The following is a 17806-nucleotide window of genomic DNA, read 5'->3' as shown; positions in this document are numbered from 1 at the left end:
TCCTTGTCCCCTTCCTTTTCCTAGAGTGCTTATCACCTCTTAACAGACTGAATATAGCCATATCAAAGCTGTTCTACTAAACTGGACCACAAGTCTCAATTACAGAGGTAAAAATGATTGTGCAAGAAAAATCCAGCCTGCTAATTGGCACAGAAAAAAGGAATATCATTTTATCCAGGAACTTAGATATGAGCTTATTATTTTGATTATTTATTGCATGTCCATGGGCAGATATATGTGTCTCTTTTCTTCACCAACGGTCCCAATAGCTTAGAATATTGCCTGCTACATAGTCTGCACTGAATAAAATATTAATTGAATGAATTAAGAATATGTCACTAAGAATATAACAGAATTGAAGAGGTGCAGAAAGAGTAGGATATAAGCAGAAAGCAATGAGGCAGTAGAAGCTGTGAACTGGCAGAAAGCAGGAGGTAAAGCAGCAAGTAGAGAGAGGCAATTAGAATAGGGAAGCCATTCTAGACAGAGAGAAAGGGGAAGCTGAGAAAAAAGTTGTTGGGTAATAGTGTATGGTGGGGCTGAGGGTCTTGCTTTAGTTTCATGAATAGCATCTGGCCCTCCATGATGGCTCTTTGCTTACTGCACCTCTTATCTTAAATTGCTCATGTATTGTTTCAATAAATTCTCATTGCTTTAAGAAAAAAAAGGAATATGTCACTCATAAAATATTGTTCCACTAGGATGGCTATAATCAAAAACAGATAATAGCAATGTTGATGACGACATGGATAACTTGGAACCCTCCTACACTACTGATGGAAATGTAAGCTAGTGCAACTTTACAAAATAGCTTGGCAGTTCCGCAAAAGGTTGAACATAGAGTTACCATGTGTACCAGCAATTCCACTGCTAGGTATATACACAGAAGAAAAACATATGTCCACACAAAAGCATGTACATGAATATCCAGCATTATTCATAATAGCCAAAAAGTAGAAACAACCCAAATGTTCATCAACTGATAAAAAGATAAACAAAATATGGTATATCCATACAGTGGATATTTTTCTGCAATAAAAAGAAAGGAAGTATTGATACATGCTATAACATGAACCTTGAAAACATACCAAGTGAAAGAAGCAAGTCACAGAAGACCAATGGAAGAAGACTTCCATTCCATTTATATGAAATGTCCAGGATAGGCAAATCTATAGCAACAGAAAGTAGATCAATGGTTGCCTAGGGCTGAGGAGGAATGGAAGGTTTGGTGGGAAGGAAGGGAGCAGTGATGGCTTAAGGGTATGAGGTTTCTTTTGAGGGCAATGAAAATGTTCTAAAATTGATTGTGATGATGGATGGACAACTCTGAATATACTAAACCCATTGAATTATACACTTTAAGTGGGTGAATCATACGGTAGGTGAATTGTACCTCAACAGAGTTATTACCAAAAAAAAGGAGAAAATTTTAAAGTAGCTTTCTCCTAGAATTCAATTCAAACAATTCCCTACCTGTTGCAAGGTACATAGGACTATAAAGATAATGTCTACCATCAATTAGCCTATAATATGGGAGAGGAAACAGACAACTTGTTTTATATTCTGAAGTGATATAATCTGCCAAGGAAACATAAAGGAGGCCAAAATGAGTTCTGACCAGGTACATTTTAAAAGGTTTCAAAGAGGCATAAAACCTTAAATGTCTGGTCTATGAAACATGATCATGGCAAGTGGAGAAGAGATGAACGGTAAGAAAAGGTACTTAAGTTTTATTGAGCACCTATTTATGCTGACAACTATAAAGATGTCCAAATATACTATAATAATTACAATAATCCGATCTGACCTTTTAGCATGTGAGGAAAGAGATTCAGAGGGATTCAATTAATTGCTCAAGTTAACACCTCTATTTAGCGGAAAAGTCAGCCAGTATTTAAATAAAAATATTCCTGACTCCAAAGCCATGTTCTTTTGCCTCTGGGCTGAGGAAATAGCACAGCAAAGCTAGAGATGAGAGTAAATGCCCTGTTTGGGGGACTGTCAATTCCTCTGGTGTGGCCAGGAGGGAACACTCAGAAATGAACATGAAATGGTACATTTGGCACAAACCATGAAAAGTATTAAACACAAAGCTAAGGAGTCTGTGCTTTATGCTGAAGATTTTTGAGTGAGCCTAGCATACTGGGAGCTGTGCTTTAAGTAACTCCCTGCACCAGGATTTAGAGGAAGACTGTGAGAGAAGAGGCTAAAGGTAGGAGTCTGGGGGGCTAGGACAGGGGAGGAGGGATATAAGGGAGGGAAACTGGTTGTCTTTCATCTTCACTGGGTCTTGCTCTCTAAGCTTGATCATCCATTCCCTTGGTTTCAACCATCATCACGTTGATGAGTTCTCGATCTTTATCCCCAGTACTGACCCTTCTTCTCAACTTTAGATTCTACTTCCTGCTGCCTCCTGGATAACTTATGGGCATCTCAAACTCAACTCATCAAAGATTTGTTTCTTTAGCCCTTCTTCTTCCCCTCTGTTAATGAAGTCCCTGTCCACCAGTGAACTTGAAGTCGCCCTCAGACTCATGCACTGACTATCTACTCTGTGCACATGTCTTGTAGTCACTCTTTCTCACCATTCTCCAAACACACCAACTCCTCTGAAAACTCTATGCCCCCATCCAGTCTCTTTCCCACTTTACAGGAATTCCTTCTCCAAGAGCCAACTCAACCACTGCCACAGCTCTGACTCCCTTGGTTGATCCTCTCTGTGTCTTTGCTATGAAAATTTGTCTGTTTCTATCTTAGGCTCTACTACTTTGTCTGATTTATTCTTGTTTTACCAGCACCTGGCATAGTAGCTGGAAAACAGTAGGCATTCAACTAAAGTTCACAGAATAATTGAATGTATGAATAATAAAGATTGAAGAGGACTCTGGAGTAGAAACTGAAGAGGGCTTGATGTCCGATTAGAGGTACCAATTTAGGAGGAATCAAGGACGACTCGATATTCTGACTTGAATGACCAAGTTTAAGGTAATATCACTAAATCAAGAGGAAAAAAAATAGAAGGAAGAGATTTTAAAGGGAGGATGTATTTGATTTTGGATGTGTTGAGTTTAAGATGCCTACAGAACAACCAATGTTGGGATGTTGGGTAGGAAGTTGGAAATTCCAAACAGAGCATTCAAGACATAACTCTACTAGTCCAAGGATAAATGACATAAAATGAACAATGAAAGCCAGAGCATCAGATGAGACAACCAAGGGAGAAAGAAAGGAAAGGTAAGAGGAGCTCTGTGTGCTCAATACAAACTTTTTAGGAAAAATGTTAAGACTACACTTATGTTGTGTTTCCCACCCAGTATGACTAAGGTAAGGGAACATACCCACCCACTAGCCAGGCATTCACATTCCTCTTCTCTGCTTTATTTTTGCCCATAGTTATCATCTGACATTCTATGTATGCTGGAAAATAAGTTCCATGATGGAAGTGTTTTTTGTCTGTTTTTGTTCACTGCAATACCCTAGCACTTAGTAGATGCTCAGTAAGTAACGGTTGAACAAATAGGTGAATGAATGACTCACGTATAAGTATAGACAATAAAGATAATAAAATAATGTGCAAAGTACAGAGAAGGGACTAATTACCAAGAGAAGAACATAGATGCCCCACCTCACAATTTAGCCTTTATTTCCTATTAAATCATCTAGAAAGATCTTTAATTCTAGGAACCTGACCCTCCTATGATAGGAGTTCTGACCTATCATCACATCCTTTCTCCATTTTGTTATTTTGTCACACCTGGTCTGTCGACATCTCCTTTTCATTGGATTTTTCACCTCTAGTAATTCAAAATTAATAGTTAATGTGGACAACAGAGTCAATTTGTTTCCATGCTTACTGCTTCAGCTCTGTCATGTGCTCATCATCACCTCATCATGACCGCCTTCTGGACCACTAGCAACTGTTTTCTGAATCCCAACTCTGAAACATCTGGTTCACTGTCTTCAAGGCTAGGAAAGTCCCATTTGCTCTCACTGCCTGTCACAGTACCCACCTCTTCTGTTGCTACTATGGGCATCCTCGGAATATTCCTGGGGCCAACTCCTACTGTGGAGAATCTCTCCTCTGTTATTTGATACTAGATTCCCCCTTTGGATCACAATTTAACACCGAACTCCTCCAAGAACCATTTCTAGATTCATCACAACTATTTGATAGCCTACTAACACAACCCCCAAATATCCCGAATGTTTAAATTATTCTGTAATTAAGTTCTTCTAATATATATGGTATATATTAGATCTTATATGTGGTAAGTGATTCCAGGAATGAATGCATATCTAGATATACTTTATCACAACACTTCCCACATGCTTCTGCCCTTTGAGGGCAAAGAATAAAGAACCCTTAAGTTACTGAGGTCACAGGGATTAGCAGCTAAAAGAGCTTGGAAACACTTTTCAATATTTAAGTAAGTTTCTATTTTATTTTAAATGTTCACACTAAATTTGTTCTACTTTGCAAAGTATTTGTTCTAATATAAAAATACTATTTGAATTTGCTCTCAGGTTAACTTACGTAAATGGTCTCTCAAATTTGTTAATAAATGTGAAGCTTCTGAAAAATAGGCCACGTTGATCTAATACCTTCTGATATATCACCCTATATCCCTGTGGACATGTGTATGCCACAGAAACAATACCATACATGTGACAAAACTTGGGATAACTTGGAATTAGTGCATCTAAGTTTTTTGTTTGCAGTATATAGCAATTTAGGACTTACTTGCTTTATCTTCTTTTTATAGGTTATAAGCCACATAAGTATAGAGACAATGTTAATTTGGAGGTGACTAATTGGATAGTCATTCATTAAGCAAATATTTATGAATGATCCCTAATATACACTATGGAAGCATAAAAATGGATAAGATGTAAATGTGGATCTCCTAAAGACAAGAAGTTATCACGTATTGAGAGCTTACTCTCAGTAAAGCATTGAGCTAAGAATTTTTATATACAGGATTTCATTTATACCCACCACAATCCCCAAACATGGCATTATATTCCTCACTTTCAAGGTGAAAGGAAACTTGACCAAGACCACATAGCCAGGATGTGGAACCAGTGCAGACCCATGTCTACTTGATGGTAAAGTTCATATACTTTCTATAATATGGTAAGGCATAGTATACAACAGAGGAGATGAGACAATGAAAAATGTGTACAGTACTATATAGTTAATTGTGATCGACAGATTTAGGAGCAGATGTGTTTGCTTCTGGTTAGTGAGACCAGAGAAAGCTGAATTCATGGAACAACGGCTTTAGATCTGGGTCTCAGAGACAGGGCAGTAGTTCAACAGCTTAGGAGTTTGGGCATTCCAAACAGAAACACCATAACTGAGAACACATGAGAGAGAGTTAAAGATGAATAATGCAGTTGAACCAGAACCTGAGCTATAAATGGGAGAACAGTGGATGAAAAGGCAGGCAAAAAAGAAGGGGCCCAATTGTGGGGCACCTTATATGCCAGGAAAATCAGAATTTTAGAGTTATAGACTGTACGATGTTATTGATAGGCTTTTGAGTAAGGAAATGAGTTCAAAGTGGAAAATTCTGTCTGGCAGCACTGAACGGTCCATTTGGGGGGTATGAGCCAGGGTGAGCCTCAAAAACCAAGGTGTGGCTGTGGGAATATGTGGAAGGAAGTGAGACTGTGAAAGCAGATTCATTACCACGTGGTAACTAGTGCACCTGGAAGAGGAAAAAGGAGATGCTTAAAATGATGGAGAAATTCCCAGCCCAGTGGGGTATCATTAATTGCAATACAGAAGACAAGATAAGTTGCCAGGTTAGAGGAAGGAGATGGAAAGGCATGGTGCACTGGTTTGCAGACATGGTAAAACTGGTTGCCAGGAAGTCATACCTTTTTAAATTTCAATCAACCATGGAAAATAAAGAACAAAAGCCTGGAGAGAGGTTGGAGCCCTGGCTGCATATTTGGCAATAATCTACATAAAGTGGTGTTAAAGAGAAGGGCAGAGGGAAGAGACAAGGAGTCTATGATAAAATCAGAACCTCTGATCCAGGGGTTGGGAGAAGGACTAGGGCCTTGTGATAAGACCCAGAGAACGTGCAATCTGAGCTAGAAGAAAAGGTCAGCAGGAAGTTCATGATGAGATTTGAGACAAACATTTCAACTTGGTGATGAAGGTTATTGTGATATTTTAAGGAATTTACAGGTTACAGGCTTTTTGATAACTGTGAAAAGCCAGAGAGAATTTTGACATTGAAGGGAAAGCTCAGAAGAGCAGAAATAGGGGTGAAGTGATGCGCTTCTTTTGCTGTTCATGTCTTTTGTTGTTATAATAGGGGGGACAGGATCATGTCTTAGAATGAGGCTCAGTCTACTGACAGATTTTTCCAAAGAACCCATGTTTCAGAGGTAGTGTGCTGACATAATAGTTATTACGATTGTGAAGAAAAAGGCTTCGAGGAAGCAGTGTAAAGGCAAGACCATGAGACACAGGAAGATCTTCAAAGATACTATCTTTCTTCCTCTGTGGGACTCACCCTTCTATATAATAACTCTCTTCCCCAAATCCCCCAATTACTGCACAACATCTTTCTGGCGCCATGTCAATCTTGTGTTCCTCCATCTAATCTAGACGTATAAAGAGAAGACTCTTCTTTTTGTGTCATTTCCTTCCAGCAAGTCCCTCCCCAGCACTGTGCAATCTGGTATCTGCCCTTACCTTCCTGGAAACTCCTCTCTAAAAACTCCAAAACCTCCTAAACGAGGAATTCAAAGGCTCTGCTTCAGTTCATGTTACTGCTTTGACACAGTTGACAATCAATTCTTCTGTTCCCAGGGGTATTTTCTCCCCTCGCTTCCACGTGCCACACGTGCCCAGTTGTCCTCACGCCATTCGGACTGGAAAGGTTTTGTGAGTGTGTGATCCCCTTTCTCTTTCAGCTTTTCAGTGCTGATGTTTTCCATGTGAACTCCCATCATCTCCTCCTCTCACTTGGAAGCCTTCCTCCACACTCCAGCTTTTTCTATGTCATACGGGCTGAGGCTTCCCCAATACTGTCTCCTTCTCTGAGGCTCAGACCCACATGTTGACCTCTGTGCTGAGTGTATCCCACTGGGCTGTGCAGTACATACCTCAATTTCAGTACTTCCAAAGCCAAATTCAGTATATGCCTATGTAAAATTGTTTTTCTTCTTCTATTCTCAAACTCAACCGTTGGTACTGCCATCCACCCAGGCACCCACGCTCTCTCATATCCATTCCAAGCCAAACCGTTGAGATTTAAAAATTCTGTCTCCCCAATATTTCTTAACTTTGTCCTCTAATCCTGAATACTGCCACTACTACCTCTCCCGGATCAAGGTTTTGTTACCTCTCACGGACTCTGGCAATAACCTTCTACCTAGTTACTATGGCAATAACCTTCTACCTAGTTACTCTGCCTCCAATATTGTCCCCTGATGAACAACTTCCCATAGCTGCCACAGTGCTCGAAAATAAAAATTAGACCCTGCATCCTCTACTTAAAATTCTTTAATTGTTCGCCGTCCTCTGTAAGTCCATAGGATGAAGTCCACGCTTTCTAATATAAAAGGCCACATATGATCTGGCCAATCTCTTTTGCTGGCATTGCCCTGCTCTGAAACTTATACTCCAGAAACACTGAGCTGTTTACAGGAAATGAAGATTCTACTCATGCTGTTCACCCCTCGACGCCTTTCCTTCTGCTGGCCACTCTGCTTCTGCCCACTTGGATATGGCTCTCTCCCTTCCACCTTTTTTTTTTTTTTTGGCTGCACCATGTGGCATGCAGGATATTAGTTCCCCGACCAGGGATCGAACCCGTGCCCCCTGCATTGGCAGCGTGGAGTCTTAACCACTGGACTACCAGGAAAGTTCTTCCCTTCCATCTTTTACCATCAGCTCCATCACCATTTCTTCTAAGAAACCTTTCTTGACCCTTCCTTGGCTGCCCCCTAACACAACCCAACGAGATGTTAACAACCCGTAAACTTCTCCATCATTTCCCTTAATGCGTTAGATAGCACTGATATTTATTGTGTCTGTATTCCACAACAGATTGTGGACACCCCAAAGGGCATGTCTAATTTGTGTTTGTTTCCTCGGAATACAGATCCTGATCACAGGTTAATATCTGGCATACTCCCACCTGTTGGAGGGATGTTGGAAAGGCTTGGAAGAACCATTCAGGGAAATGAGACAGTTGATAAAAGGTGAACCAAGGAAGGAAGGGGATTTATTGCAGGTCCAGTTCAAGTTATAGAGAATAAACATCGTAGTGAGGCCCTTATGTTTGTTTCGTGACTTTTATCAAAAAGATTCTTCAGCTTGACATGGAAAAATAGATGGTGAGTATCACCAGGAGTTGATGATTATTCAAGGAGGGGGAAGGATCCTAGGGCGACTCAGCCAGCTACAGAGACGACTAAAGCCAGAAAGGGCTAAGGTCTATGAAGCAGAGGGTAGAGCCAAAGGAAATAATGAGGACAAAGAGAAGGTTGGGTGGGCCTGAGAGAGCTAACGATAGAAGAATAGGAGGACAGGGTGTGAGAGAGAGAGGGAGGGAGGGAGAGAGTGACAGAAACTGAGAGAAAGCACAACTCAGAATCAAAAACAAAGCGCTGCCAGTGAGTAGAAGTTCAAGCTGCTGGGAAAATCATCTGTGGATTCATAACCTAGCAAAATAAAGTAGAAATCATTCTATTGTTTAATCAATATGTTACTGTGATTAAAAATCTGTTTGCCAGTTGGTGGAACCTTTTGGTATTTTGTAACACATACTATAGTCAGAGAATCATACAAATTGCAGAAATAATGACAAGTTAGCTTTGGGATGTAATTCTTCTGCTTTTTCTGGAAGCAGAGTATCCCAGTCCAACGCTGTTATATAATCTGAATTTTGTCCAGCTTTCATTTTGAAATAATTTTTTCCAAAGCATGGCAAACAAAAATCATTCTAGTCCCTCCTTTCTACTGGGCAGTTTCTTTCTCTATTATTTTAGTATCTTGAGAACACTTACCACAGATGAAGCAGGTTGTCTTTAGAATTTCTTCTTTTTTCTGTTTTTCACTTCTGAGATCCGCAAAAGTATCAATGATAACCCCAAAAATCAAGTTAAGAACGATGATGATGACAATGAAATAAAAAAGAAGGTCATACACCACTCGGGCAGCAAACAAGGGCTCCTGAAATAAAAAATTTTAAAACATTTAAAAAAACCCCATTGTGTATATATACATATACACACATTTTCGAGGCATGTTGATTTAGCATATTGTCTAGCAGAAAGTATATATTCAATCATTGTTTGCTAAATATGAATAGTATTCCAAGTTGGAAAAATAAGACCCACTTTCTATCTTCGTTTTCTTTAAGTGTTGTGAGGAAAACTTTCCAGTCTGTTCCCAGACCCCTTCCATTCCCTAGGACTTGCACTTTTCCTCTCCAAGGGAGGGACTTACTGTGTATTAAAAACCACTTTACGTGTCATTGTGCTAAATGCATTTTGGTGCAGTGGGCCCCTATCCCAGAAGCTGCACAAAAGGTAGACAAATACCAGTCCCAAAGGTCAGAGATTAGAGACTTGAGGGCGATCTAATGATCCGTCCATTTCTGGAGTCGATTTTGTTCTTGGCCTTACAGAGTTAAGTACATTCAACTCAGGCTTACTTCTACTTGACAAACGGTATTAAAATACACATTAGAGATCAGATAGCCTAGATGTTTCATAGATGAGGAAACATGAGATGAACGGACAATGTGATCCGGCTGGCCTGTTGGAGGACTGAGATTATTCAAGCTCCCAGGGTGGCACTTGAGACGTTGTAGCCAATGAGAAATTTTTCAGCCTTGCCATTGGAATATACGAAATCCCGTTAGAATTTGTTCAGATTTGATATTCCTCGTGGATAAATAATAGAGGCTGTTCCTATTCAGAGGCAAAGAGTAAATCTTCATGCCTGAGAAACCTGAGAGACAAAAGGCAGCCTGGTTTCTGTGATGTATGTAACAATCAACTCCTCCATAAAGACTATAGTCGCAATATACAGTTCAAAGGTGGGCAGAGTTCGTGACCCTACTGACATACATAGATTTCTAGGACATCAGCTGTTTCTATGTAATCCCAGTATACAACGAATTGGTTTCAATGGCCACCGTGATACTGTTAAAGCAAACAAGATAACATACAGTACCCTGAAAACAAAAACCATATTGTAAATGCTGCTAAGAAAGGTTAAAACAAGATCATGTGCTTCTTGAAAAACCATTTTTCTCCAGCTTTTACATCTTTTGAGGGTCTTCTCAGCACATCTCCCACGCCGCCGCCGTTCCTGAGGCCCTGGTTCAGGACAGTCACAATGCACATAAGGAGGGTGTCACACGTCCTTTCAATTCCATCTTCATACTCCTCAGCAGCTACAAAAACAAACAAGTCAAAAAGTACAGCAACCTCGTGCTTTTAAAGCACACTCTTATGTACTGTCAAAGATCTATTTCTTTATAACTGTGTCAGGACACAGTTTTTTGAAGGGATATAACACGTATTTTCTATGCGGCAGCCCGTGAAGCCCGTGACTGACACCGACTCATAAAGCACACATATAATATCCCCAAATCATTTTTTCTTCCATCAGTGGAAAATGACAGAATGAAAAGGACAGAATATAAGAAAGCTAATATTCATTGCGTGTTGTCGTGATGTGGGGAGATTTCAGTAAGACCTTCTGAAAAGACAGTCAACTCACCCAGGAAGCAAAAGTATTGCGGGGGGAAAGAGCTTGTACAAGGAAGCTAGGTGAAGCCAGCTTTAAATTCTACTCTGTTGCAGAACTGGGACTTGGGCAAGTTACTTAATCTCAACGTCCTCATCTGTAAAATGGGGAGGTCTGTTTAAGGATTAAGCCCTTCAGAGTGTTATTTAAGGATTATATTTAAGGTATGTAAAACACTTTGTACAGAGATTGGCATACCCACAGTAAGTTAAGTGCTCACAAATTGGGGCAAATACTATTTCATTTCTTTAGTAAGTGTCTAAGCTTTCTGAATGACCAGCATGGAGCTACAGATAAGAAGCACGATGCATTTATGTAAACAATTTATTTCACGTAAATAATTTATTTTATGTGAATGTGTTTATGTGAAAATATTTAGGGACAAACGGAGAGGGATAAAAAAATATAATGTGACAGAAAAATTCCTAGTCTTATTTTGTTTAAAGATAAAGTTACCAAATATGGTAGTAATCTCTCAGTCATTTAAAATAATAAAAAATTCACACCAAATTGGATACTAGAATCAGGCTTTCCTAAATTAAGTAAACAGAAATGTACTTTTCTTGTTACAAGATTAAAGAACCACAGTGGCACTGAATTTTGGAATGGTGTAGCCAGTCTGCATGTCATGGCGTGAATGTAAAAACAACAACCACTGGGGCTTCCCTTGTGGTGCAGTGGTTGAGAATCTGCCTGCCAATGCAGGGCACACGGGTTCGAGCCCTGGTCTGGGAAGATCCCACATGCCGCGGAGCAACTAGGCCCGTGAGCCACAACTACTGAGCCTGCGCGTCTGGAGCCTGTGCTCCGCAACAAGAGAGGCCACGATAGTGAGAGGCCCGCGCACCGCGATGAAGAGTAGCCCCCGCTCGCCGCAACTAGAGAAAGCCCTCGCACAGAAAACGAAGACCCAACACAGCCAAAAATAAATAAATAAATAAATAAATAATAATAAAACAAAAAACAACCACCACCAAAGGAAAAAGAAAAAGAATCCTTCTATTGATAATTTTGTGTACCTGATCCACTACAAATAGCCTGTCTGGTACTTTGTCATGAAAAGGTTGATTTTCTTCTTGTAAGCTGACGTTAACATCACATGGACGAGGGATCTGGCATTTTCCCTTTATTCAGAGCTGCTTCCTTCTAAAACATGCTTCTCAAGAGGAGGGTGGAAGTCAGAGATGGGCAAGCATCAAATGCAGCATCAAAGATATCAGCAGAGTCTGTGCTGGACCACTTACCGTAGAGGTGAGCACCAAGGCACATTCTGACTTAGAAAGTAGAAGAAATAAAGCCGCTTTTGGAGACAGGAGAAACGAGGAAGAAGTAAAGCTTGCGGTGCCAGCAGTCAGAACAGCAGAAGAGGCAAGAAAGGCAGAGAAGACAGTGAGAAAGCTCAGTCTGCAAAGTGCTTGGTTAGGTCCCCGACACCTGGTGGTGGTGATGGCTAGGAAGAATGTGAAGAAAATCGTTAGAAATGTGTAAGAGAGTTAAAGGAATTTTTGAAGAGAAATATGGTTTTCCAGCAATGCAGTCACGTGCAGTATGTCTATATACTACTTTGCCATGGTCAGACTTTCGATCAATCTTTTCTATCTAGTGGCAGGATCTGCATTCATTTATTTAATCAGCAACTACCTGGTCCTGTGACACCAATGTTTACTAAAGACTTATTAAGTGCCAGATTAATCAGTTTATGGAAGCTACAGGAAAGTGCTCCCATCTCTCCCCAATAATTCAGAAGCAAGGTTGTTTGCTCTTTCATAAGAGGTGAGCTAGTAAAATCCACACACAATTCACATGATTAGCCATTGTGAAATAAAATAGATTGGCTGCAAATACATAAAGAGAATTGGCTTTCTGTGTGACATGTAAACAGGTGGAGAGTGCCCAGGTCAGGGTCAATGCCAGCCATAGTCAAGTCCACTCACTCCATAACTAGTGCTTGGGCATCCCAGTTTTACACAGTAGCCTCTAGGAGCTTGATTAATAAGGTTTTATCTTTGTGAGACGGATCTACTCATAATATGTTAAGCCAAGTTCCCAGGCCTTCAGGCTGAGAGCCAGGCCCTGAGTCACGATGAATTCACCTAAATAAATGCCACCTTGTGGAGACCTACCTACATAACCAGCTTTCCCCATTCCAAACCTGCTTCATTTCAATATATCAAGAGCCCTTGCGTTAGGTGCTAGAAATACAAGTGGGAAGATGAAAGTGCTGCAGCCCTCAGGAAACTTATGGTCCCCTAGGAAATGTGGGTAGCAGATGAACAAAGGCAGTGCAGTACCATGGGTACTGAGGAGGCAGGATGGATGAGCATCTCATGGGCTGGGGTGTCGGGGGCAGCATCCTAAAGGAGGGGGCACCTGGGTTGAATATTGAAAGAGGGCATGGTTGGCCAGTAAGATCAGTGAAGACATTCCAGGCACATAAAATGGGATGAGCAAAGGCAAACAGGCATGAAAAAACATCTGGAGTGTCTGGGGAACGGCAGGTGGATTGGGATGCCAGGGCCTCTGGGATAGGCAGATGAGTGCGGGAGCTGTAAGAAGAGAAGTAGGTAGGGGCCAGATTATGGAGAGAATCATACACCAAGCTGAAGAGTTTAAACTTTATCCTGAAAGCTATGGGGAGTCACCGGAGAATTTTAAACAGAAGAAAGGTGATTTAGCATCTAGTTGGCAAAGCAGTATGAGATAAAACATGAACTTAAATAACAAGACAAATTAACACACGATAAAAGCCACAAGAGCGGTGCAAAGAGATCAGAACAGAGAGAGAACTTTTAATACTAATGATAATGAGTGGGGAGTCCCTCTAATTAATGCAGACTCTGAGTTTGCCTTGAATATTCAATGGACTAAGACAGCAGTAGATAGGCATTTCACATGGCACGGGCAGAGAGCCCCAGAGTTTAAAAAATTGCTTATATGATGAAGAGCCAATAATACCAGTATGCAGAGGGGTGTAAGATATGGCTGGAGATAAACTGGCAGCTCTCTGAAAAGCTCTAGGGAGTTTGGATTTTAGTTGGGAGGTAATGGAGCATTGTGGACATCTTGAGTTGGGGGTAGGGAAGGACATATTCAAAGCAGTGATTTCTGACAAGTAGCCTAGTGGTGATATAGTGGGTAAATTGAGGAGGAGAGAATAACTGGAGGTAGAAAGACCACTTAGGAGGCAGTTGCAATAATTCAGGCATGATGTGCTATGTGCCTCAAACAGAGTAATGGCTGTGAGAATGGAAAGGATGAAAGATGGGGAGCTGGCGGGACTCGGTATGAAGGAGACGGCAATGTGAAGTATCAGACTGAAGCTTCCAGCCAGCGGTGACCTGGGAAAGGATGGTCTCACTAAACCACAGAAACAGACCATTTGGAAGGAAGAACTGGATGCCGGGGCTTTGATGAAGACAAGGAAAGAATCTCAGATGATTTTTACGTTTATCGGACAAGAAGACTTTTAAAAGGCTAGAGAGGACAAGAGCTGGGAGAGTATTGTGATCCAAAATTAAGGAAGATGATAATTTAAAGATGAAGAGAGTATCAAAAAAACATCAAAATTACAGAAGGGTCAAAGGCAATGAGAAACAAGAAAAGGTCACTGGATTTAACAACTAGGTCATCAGGAAAAGCATAGGAAGATGTCATAGGAAGATGGCAAATAGTTTAAGAGAAGATGGTTGATTCAGAAATTGAAGGAGAGAGTGTAGGTCAATTGCTTTATAGAAAAATTTAGTACTGAAAGGAAGGAGATTAATAGGATATTAGTTTGGGGGGATAAGAGAATGCAGAAGAAGGTTCAATTAGGACCCAAGAGTGTATATAAGAAGAAAGAGAACAGATGGTAGCAAGGAAAAGATTTCAGGTGCAAGAACAATGATCTAGCTAATGGTGGCAAAGGGGTAATGATGAAAACAGAGGTGGTTATAAAAGAAGTGAGAGGACACGTCCTTGTTGTTTACATGCATAAAGGAAGAATTAGTGGAAATAGACTTTAATGTGGAGACATTTTAAAAGAACTAAGTATATTCATGTAAAGAACTTAGAACATTGCTTGGCATATATTTAGGGTGTAATAAATTCCAAGTATCATAATTAGCATTATTATTGAGAGATGGCTGTCAAATCTCATGTAAAGTTATAGTTTTAATATAACCAACAAATTCTACACTTAAACAATATGAGGTTAAATTATCCTCATTTTCAGTTTAGGAGTATTAGAAAGGATTTTTTCTTAATTCATAATAGGGATGTTTCATATGAGGAAAGGAATAAAAATATATTCTATTGACTCTGAAATACTTCCCCCTGATCTGAGATGTTAGTCTATAAAGTTTTCTGGACATGCATGAATAAAAGTATTTATTAATGCCATTTTTTTCTGCTTTAACAATTAAGTTATTCCTTTTTTTAATGGTTTCTTAAAAGCAATAGATTGTCATTGAGACATATTTGAAACTCTGAGTACAACTGAGAACCTCTTGTTTCTTGGCCTTAACCTTTAATCACAATCACCTCAATATGGAATTGTTGATTTTAAAAAACTTTAGGAAAAGAAAATTTAAAACACGGGGCACCCAGTGGGAAGCCAAAGGTAGAGTGACATAAAGACTGACCGGTTCTGCTATACATCCATCTTTTTTATTAAAGTAAAATACCAAACTATATTCAATTTGAATAACTCATAAATGTCGGACACCTGTAAACCTCTTTTTTCCTGTACATTCAAATGATCTTTACTTAGAAAATAATTGCAAATAATTTTTTTGCCTCAAAAAGGCCTTACTTTTCTAGAAAATCAGTTTCGGGTTTTTTTTTTTAGGAGAACATTTTTGTCTAGGAAGTCAGGGAGGTCTGCAGCAAATGAAATAAAAGATTTCTGTTTTTCTCTTCACCGGCAGTCAGTTGCCAGTTGCCAGGAGAATCCGCTGCCTCTGGGAGGATGGCTCTACCCGCACCTATGGCGCCTCCTCAGGAGCTGGCCGCTCAGCCTCCCACCCCCCGAGGCTTGTTATCACGCTACTGCGCGTGTCTGGGCCTTTTGTAATGTGGACCTGCTGTCCACTAGGTAACAAACCAAGGCCTTCACAAATGCACGCTAGGGCTTGCAAATTCAAATTTCATCCTGGTCTTAGACGTAGCAAAGTTATTTTTACATCTAAGTGACACACGCTGCCCCACAAACACCAGGTTCTGGCTTTCGTTCTACTTTTGCAGTCAGACACACGTGGCCAAGATTTAAAGGTGGCAGGGGCTACAAGGTCAGATCCGCAGAGTTTTCAATCAAATGGATTTTATCACTTACCATGTCAAATGTAAGAAGGTCACAGAAGAAAGAGCATATTAATACAGGCTTGCCTGTAGTTTTTAATACTGATTTACAAATGATGCCTAACCGTGAAAAGCTACTGCCACCATCTCTGGATCCCACCATAGTCTCTGTCACACCCCCCCGTGCTGAAATCCCTCCAGGATTCTTTCCTCCTTACTCTGGGAGCTTTCCCTGCAAAATCATACCCACAGCTCCCAGTTCAGGTCGAGCCTAAAAAAAAAACCCGCAGACTTTGCCCCTGGGGCAATACACCTGGAAGAACTGTCCCCTTTTGTCCACAGGGAAAAGGGAAGTTCTGTTCTTTGTGTAATGTATTAGGTGAAAATGACGGGTGATAGCAGTATTATGGGAAGTCTTTAATGCGTTTGCATTCGGAGGTATAACCCAATACCCAAACAGACTTTGTGACAGAACAGACTTTCTCAGCCTCAACACTGTAGACATTTGGGGCTGGATAATTCTTGGTTGGGGGGGCGTTGTCCTCTGCATTGTGAGATGTTTAGATGCTAGTAAAACTCCTCCCAGAATTATGACAACCAAAAATGTCTCCAGACATTGCCAAATGTCCTCAGGGCAGGGGAAGAGGGGAGAGAATCAACTCCAGTTGATAAATACATAATAGAGAAGATTTACTTTTTTTTAAGAAATTGCCTTCAGAAGACAATACGCATAAAGAACAGCTATCCAAGCATTCTATGGGGAAGGCAATATTAGGCAGAATTTTAACCATCTCTAAATTTTGGTTAGGAAAGAAATAATTTATAGAGATTAATCCTTTAATTAGGAGGCAATAAGATTTAGAAGGTTGGAGCACAGGCCTTGGAATCAGAGATCTAGATTGATTTACTAGCTGTGAACTTAATGTCTCTGTCCTTCAGTGTTTTTACCTATAATATGAGGATACTTAGTAGCATCTATCTATCCTTGGACATGCTTCAAGGCCTTCACTCATGCTGTTCCCTGTGCCCAGAACGGCTCCTTCTTTCTCTTGGCCTTTCAGCCTCCAAGTCTCAGTTTAAATAATCTTCCCCAGAAGGGCCTCTCTGTTTATCTACAGCTAGGCTCTCTTGTGATTACCTATCATAGCACCATTTGCAGTACTGTATTTTGTAACTTTTTATGCTTCCCTCACTATTTTATAGTTTCATAATGTCCAGGATTATTTTTTTATTCAACACTGTCTTGAATATGGTAGCTGGCCCATAGTAGAGGCTCAACAAATATTGCTGTATGAATGAATGAATGAATGAATACACAGAGTTTTTATAATTATTAATATCATCATCGTCATCATCATCATCACTGAGGATTTGTACTGATCTGATTTAACTAAATTCCTATTTTACAAAAACACTCACTCCATTCTGTTAAATGCCAAGATCAAAATGTCACAATGAGTAAGACTGTATGAAACAATTACGCTAGAATACCTGGTTGAGCATCTACAACAATGCCTGGGAAATTGCATAAAGCCTAAGCTTTGCAGACTTGCACAGAGTCGGGTGGCAACATCCTGGGATGTGTCCGTACATGTATGACCTAGAGGAGCTCATTCTCGGAGAGGGGGCTTCAGCAGCTCCCTCACTGTCCCTTCGGGCTTCTGGATGCTGAGGGCTGGCTGAGCGCTGCTGGCTCAGCTGCCGTGCTGGGCCCCTGGCTCAGCCGCCTTTAGAGACTCTGGC

At 40.5% G+C, this 17806-nt stretch overlaps 1 protein-coding gene across 3 annotated transcripts in view; it reads right to left on the bottom strand.

The window, feature by feature from the left end:
* ITPR2 (inositol 1,4,5-trisphosphate receptor type 2) overlaps positions 1-17806 on the bottom strand; it is a 524966-nt gene that overhangs the window by 58580 nt on the left and 448580 nt on the right. For all 3 annotated transcript variants that reach the window (XM_082419572.1, XM_082419571.1, XM_082419573.1), the window contains 2 exons: positions 10300-10430; positions 9034-9199 (listed from right to left, as the gene is read on the bottom strand). In XM_082419572.1, coding sequence (XP_082275698.1) covers positions 9034-9199; positions 10300-10430 — 297 coding nt within the window. The remainder of the gene's footprint in view (positions 1-9033; positions 9200-10299; positions 10431-17806) is intronic.

The sequence above is a fragment of the Balaenoptera physalus genome (genome assembly GCF_965194825.1).
Source record: "Balaenoptera physalus genome assembly, chromosome: 13".
Taxonomy (NCBI): Eukaryota; Metazoa; Chordata; class Mammalia; order Artiodactyla; family Balaenopteridae; genus Balaenoptera; species Balaenoptera physalus.
Note: the sequence above shows the minus strand (reverse complement) of the source record. Positions and strands in the feature narration are given on the sequence as shown.